At 38.3% G+C, this 6,762-nt stretch overlaps 1 protein-coding gene across 1 annotated transcript in view; it reads left to right on the top strand.

Moving 5' to 3' along the window:
* Positions 1 to 535: 535 nt before the first annotated feature.
* Positions 536 to 6,762, top strand: part of LOC126353796 (nucleolar protein 14 homolog) — a 61,120-nt gene continuing 54,893 nt past the window's right edge. The window contains exon 1 of the mRNA XM_050002891.1: positions 536 to 969. Coding sequence (XP_049858848.1) covers positions 781 to 969 — 189 coding nt within the window. The 5' untranslated portion in view covers positions 536 to 780. The remainder of the gene's footprint in view (positions 970 to 6,762) is intronic.

Genomic DNA, 6,762 nt, shown 5'->3' with positions numbered 1-6,762 from the left:
GTCCCTCTTTGGAACGAAATATATTACTGATTCTGCATATCAGGAATTTGACAATTTGTTGGTAGGTTTGTGAAGGCATTAGATGTCGACGCACAGCTCATGTAATTCCCGTAAATAAAGGTCCGTTGAATTCTGTACGCTGTGATGGTGCCCAATAGCGACACAGATGGCTTCCATAGGATGTACATCAGGTGAATTTGGCAGCTGAGACATCAACGTGAATTCACCATAGTGCTTCTCAAACCAGTGTAGCATCATTCTGGCTCCACCCCTTGAAACACTTACAGAAGAATTTCCTCGTTCTATAAGCGAAAGGAGTATACGTAGTACATGGGAACTACTGTCTGCACTTTTGGTAGGTACGGATGTAGATGTAGTGACATTATTGAACTTTTCGATGTCGATTTATTCCTCGTAGAGTGCAATTCCTTTTTCTTTCTGCACGTTTATACTCTTCAGATCCTTTTGTATATTTTTTTTTTTTTTTTGGGGGGGGGGGGGGGGGTTGTAACATGTTGGCAGTACTGAAATTGCAGTAGTCAATTGTTTCCACTTTGCAGAATGCAGAGATACTATTTGATGTTGCTAAGGAAAGCTGCACGTGTGTGTGTATTGGTAAACAACGGCAAGCGTGTGTTGCCTGTTGAGTGATTATAACCGTGTGGGTTATTGTGACTGACGGAACTTATGATGTTTTTTATGTGTACAGTGTTGTGAGGGCAAAGCAAGTTCTTTAATCTAGATCAAGCACCCTCATTCAATTGCTGTGTATTGTATAAGATGGCAAAGAATAAGAAGACTGCCAAAAAGAAAGGACTTTCTGAAACAACTAGGAAAGATACAGTGAAAAAGAAAGTGTTAAATCCATTTGAGGTACATGTTAATAGGCAGAAGACTAATGTCATCGGCAGATCATCGAAAACTGATAGAGGTTTGCCTGGCATTGCAAGAGCGAAAGCCCTGAAGAAGGTAAAATATCTATTGCTAATTATATCTTATAATTTTATTTGAAAAGATTATTATTTTGTATTTTTCTCACTATGATTTTTAGCGTTTTGACTCATCTTCAGTGGGGAAGTGGAAGAGTAAAAGCTGAAATACATTATAGAATTCGCATGTGCTCTTTCAGTGTATTAGCAATAAATCTTGGAAGGAAAGTAAATGAGATGTAATACGGATGTATGTTGCGATTTACTACAACTGATGTATAAATATGTAAAAACGTGATATAAGTTGCCTTATACTGTTTTAAGTGTCCCTTATTTTCACAGGATAAAAGTAATGGTTATAAATAGGGAAAAAGTCCTACAAACATACCGGTACTTCTGGAAACAAATACTGCCATTATTGCTATTTGTTGACAGTGTGTGTCCTTTACCACTCATTCTTATTCTTCTGCTCTCCCTCTTTAGGGAAACGCATGCAAATACAAGTGGCTTCCATTAGGTGTGTGTGTGTGTGTGTGTGTGTGTGTGTGTGTGTGCGCGCGCGCACACACACACAAACACACACAAGTAAAGTTCACATGAAATACACAGATGCTTTTAAATGTGTCCATAGCTAGAAGAAGATGGGATTAATGTCAGTCGAGGCAGTGCCTCTGGACTTCTGTGACCAGTCAGTTGCTCATTAAACATTCACATTATAGTCTGTTGTGTAAGATGTATATAGTGTAGTAGTAACCCCATTATGGAGTCAACAGAACAGACTGAAATCAGATGTTGGCTTCTTTCCTAACTGTAATGACGATGTGGCATGTGATGTCATGTATGTCTAGGCAGAGGGAGAATGGAATATTGACAATATTTCTTTTGCATTTATATTACATTTTGGAATGTACCTTGTCCCGTGACGGATTGATTTGTAGCACGGTCCGTCAATTGTGAATATGAAATGTTAGTGGTGGTGACATATGGATCTGTAGTGCAGCATTATGCTGAAAGGTGACAGTGTGCTTATGAGTTTATCAAGTGATATTGGACCCTTCAGTTGATCCCCGTTGTGCAAAAATGACATTCATTGTCTGTCAAGAAGGGTAACGTTGTCCAATAGCATTGCTAATTCTTCATGCAGAAATTGGTAACTATATGCTGAAGAACCAGAAAAACTAGTAGACCTGCAAACACACAGAAGTGCTGTAACATGACGTGGCATGGACTCAACTACTGTCTGAAGTAGTACTGGAGGGAACTGAGACCGTGAATTCTCCAGTGCTATCCATAAGAGTGTGAGGCGGAGGAGAACAGCACATGGCAAGGCATCCCAGATATGCTCAATAATGTTCATGCTTGAGGAGTTTTGTGCCCAGCAAAAATGTCTAACCTCCGAAGAGTGCTCCTGGAGCCACTCTGTAGCAATTCTGGATGTGTGGGTGTCGCAATGTCCTGTCGGAATTGCTCAAGTCCGTTGGAGTCCACAAAGGACATGAATGGATACAGTTGATTGGACATGATACTTACTTACGTCAGAGTCGTTTCTACACGAATCAGGGGTCCCATATCACTCAGACTCCACATGCCCCACACCATTACAGAGCCTCATCTAACTTTGACAGTCCCCTGCTGGCATACAGGGTCCACAGAGTCATGAGGTTGTTGCCATACCTATACATGTCCATCCACTTGATACCATTTGAAACAAGATGTGTCCGACCAGACAACTTGTATCAAGTCTTCAACAGCCCTATGTCGGTGTTGATGGGACCAAGCAAGACGTAAACTTTGTGTCGTGCAGTCGTCAAGGGTACACAAGTGGGCCTTTGGCTCCAAAGGCCCATATCAATGATTTGTCATTGAGTGGTTCACTTGCTGACACAGGTTGATGGCCCAACACTGAAATCTGTGGCAGTTTGCTGAAGGGTTGCACGTCTGTCATGTCGAATGTTGTTGGTCCTGTTATTGTCAGATCTTTTTCCAGCCACAGTGATGTTGGAAATTTGATGTTTTTCTGGATGCCTGATTCATGGTACACTCTTGAAATGGTCCTATGGGAAAATCCCCACTTCATTGCAACCACAGAGATGCTGTGTCCCATCACTTGTGCACCGACTATAACACCACATTCAAACTAACTTTGTAGCAGCAGTAACTGATCTCAAACTGTGCCAACATTTGTTGTCTAATATAGAAGTTGCCGACCACAGTGCCGCAATCTGCCTGTTTACATAGCTCTGTATTTGAAAACACATTCCTATATCATTTTCTGTGGTGCTTCAGTGTATGTACAGCAGAGAGTATGGTTCTTTGAGTCTGTAATTCCTTCCCACATACTGATACTGAAGCTAATCTAACATCTTGATTTCAAGATTGCAAAGCAGATTCCAGTTATCTACACATGGTTACAAGTTGTGATAATTTACTTCTTCTGTCAGTGCAGATTAGCTGTGTACCTATAAACAAGGTTAATGCTTGTGCTGAACTGAGTAAGCCAGAAGGCATACCACGCCATCAGTAACTCGTATTCTTTCCACATTTGTTTCAGTATTATTTATTACTTATTGTGTGAGGTCTACTGCCATCCATTGTCCTCGTTACTGGTTCCATACCAGGACAACATGCAGAACATTTTGTACAGATTGAATTCGCGGCATTGAAAATGCCAATCACCATACACAGTGCATTTGTTGATTAACACCATTGGTTAAACCAGGGATTGCCAAACAATGGCCTGCAGGCCAGATCTGGCCCGTGATGTCAGCTCATACATCCCACCAACAGTATTTAAATTTTTTTATAAAATGTATGGGTCATTCCATTTCAAGTGGCTTGAGGGGCCCCACTGGACCCTCTCTAATATTGATGAAATTTTTACAGGATGTACATGCAGAACTTCCATGAAGCAGTGCCAAATTACAGCTCCATAAGTAGTATGGTTGAGCTGCTAGCCACATTTCTGTAAAGGCTAGGTTTTTGACTTAAAGAAATAATTCATCAGCTATGTTCTACCATTGCATGGTATCTGAGAGATCTGTCATGTTGAAGCTTTGTGATTCTGTTCAACTTTTTGGGTAGAATAGTTTAGTTGTAGAACTAAACATCGAATTATGGTGAGTTCATGATAATGTGCTATCAGAGTGGCTCATAATTCTTGCCATAACAAGTTTTGATGATACCTTTTCAGCTTGTAACTACTTAAAGAATAACTTTCTGAAGCAGATTCTATACTCATCTGTAACCTGTCAGTTTGTCAAACTTCACAAATGGCACCTAGACTGCTCAAGTAATAACTGAGTTGTCTAAGTTCAACATCTACGCAAAAATTTAGTCAGTCAGTTTTGGCTTATTTTCGGGAGGTGATATCCCAAAAGGGATCTCTCAAATCAGATTTTTATTGGCACCATTGGGAAGAGCGCACTTTGTTGCAACAGTGATTCTGAAGCACATTGTTGTGTATTGAAGAGTTCAGATTTAATGTGTGCTTTTTAAATGATGTAAAATCTTTTCTTGTTGCTACATAAACATGATTTTCTATATGTACGAATTACTTCAAGGTGACTGATTTTTTAGAAATTTGTATCTGGTCATTTAAATTTTTCTGTGTTTTATTCCCAAATTCCGTATGAAAGTTTTCATTATTTATGACTGTTCAGTTTTTTTCCAGTTGGAAGTATACAGAACTTTTACATTACCAGATGGTGGTAGCGAAGGCAATTGGAAGTTGTTTAATGGGTATCAAAGATGTTTCAGTGCCATGTAGCATTGGCCTTTGCAGATAATTCTGCATGTCATCTGAAAACATATACACATCAACAAGACTTTAAACATGTTAAAGAATTTTCAGTAGAACAACAAGAATGACTAAAACAGAGAAGTGATATTTGTTTTAACTGAAAGTACACAAATATGCTTTCATTGCAAAGCAATACTTTCAGACAAGTATGAAGTTCTACGGAGATTCTGTTGTAAACCTTTGGTGCAAAGAACCATTCTGTAAAAAGGGTTTATGGATTCTTAATGTAACAGCAAAACAATTGAAGGCTGTGACAAAGAGCAATGTAAAACCTGGTCAGAATATCTGTCCAACTCGCAGAAAAAGAATTTCAGCAACAAAAGCAGAAAAATCTCAGTTATTGTAATTAAACCCAACAGAATCACTTGATACATGTCTAATTGATTTTGGGATCTCGCCTCCAAAAATTCAGGGAGTATCAACAAGAGATGCCAAAAACCTACACAAAACAAAAAAATAAGTGAAATTCAAGAGGCAATTGTGAATAACATTGCTGCTGCTGGAGGCTTCGACCCAAAAGATTTTGAAACATCTAGTTTGAGTAAGGCGTGTCCTGATAGTGAAGATTATAAACAGCTGATTAATGAAATGAAAGAAAAGTTGCAATTGTCAAGGCAGCCTGAAAAAGTGCAGATTTTGACATTAGTACCTCAAAGCTGGACTATAAAATAGACAATGCAAGAATTTAGTGTTTCAGAAATAATGGTAAAAGCACCTAGGAAGTTAAAGGCAGAAAATAGTGTATTATCTCTACCAAGGAACAAATGTTGCAAGAGGATTCCAGATGCTGTAAAAGAAAGACTGATAACATTTTTTACAAAATGAAGAATTTAGCCGAATATGCCCACGTAAAAAGGAGTGTGTATCAGTTAGAATAGATTAAAAGAAAGTTTTGATGCAAAAATACCTTCTTCCTGATAATCTGAAATAAATGTTTGCAGCATATCTACTTCAGCATGGGCCTGAAATTGTATTTTCTAAATTTTGTGAATTGAGTTCAAAATGGTGCATCATTGTAGATGCTGTAGAAACCCACTCAGTCTGTGTTTGCACTTTACACCAAAATGTAAAATTGATGCTTGAAAGCAGTCCAATTAAAGGAAATTGCAAGAGTCTGATTGTTAAAACAGTGTGTGATTTGGAATTGAAAGATTGCATGATTCATTGGTGTGAAATCTGTCCAGGCAAAGAACTTCTGCAACAGTTTTTAGAAAGCAGTTTTGAAGACAGAGATCCAGATTATACCACTGAGTTCAGACAGTGGGTGCACACTGATAGAGATACATTAGAAACCAAGCAGACTACCACTGAGGATTTTATTGTAGATCAGGTTTCAAAAACTGACAAGCTTTCCACTCATCATTGTATTGCAGATTCTTTCAGTAGATACAAGCCAATGAAGTATAGTCAAAATTTGTTATGACAAGATTTATTAGCCATTTTGATAGCACATTATGATGGATTTACCATAATTTGAACTTTCGTTCTACACCTGACCTATTGTACCCAAAAAGTTGAACAGGATCACAAACTTTCAGCATGACATGTCTCTTAGATACCGAGCAATGGTAAAAATTGTTGATGATTTCATTGATTTATGTCATAATGTCAGAAAACTAGCCTTTACAGAAAGTTGGCTAGTGGTCCAACCATACTATATATGGACCTGTAATTCAGCAGTGCAAATTCTATACGTACATCCTATAAAAATTTCATCAAAATTGAAGATGGTCGAGTGGGGAGCTTATCTACATATGGGCCACTTGACGTGAAATGACCCATATGGAACACGAGATATTGTGATGAATTTAAACTTAAATATTAGTTTTTAAAACAAGAGGACATCATAAATATTATTTTTAGAATAATAGGACACAACCCGCCTGCTATGTGGCTTAAACTTACCATTTTCAGTTTTAAATTATTGTATCTGTGTATAGCACAGAATGATGGTGTGGCCTGACATTCTGTTGTCCAGCCTGCTATGAAAAAAATTTGGTGGCCTCTGGGTTAAACCATTACAAACTGTCAAGC

This window comes from Schistocerca gregaria, chromosome 3, assembly GCF_023897955.1.
Source record: "Schistocerca gregaria isolate iqSchGreg1 chromosome 3, iqSchGreg1.2, whole genome shotgun sequence".
Lineage (NCBI taxonomy): Eukaryota > Metazoa > Arthropoda > Insecta > Orthoptera > Acrididae > Schistocerca > Schistocerca gregaria.
Note: the sequence above shows the minus strand (reverse complement) of the source record. Positions and strands in the feature narration are given on the sequence as shown.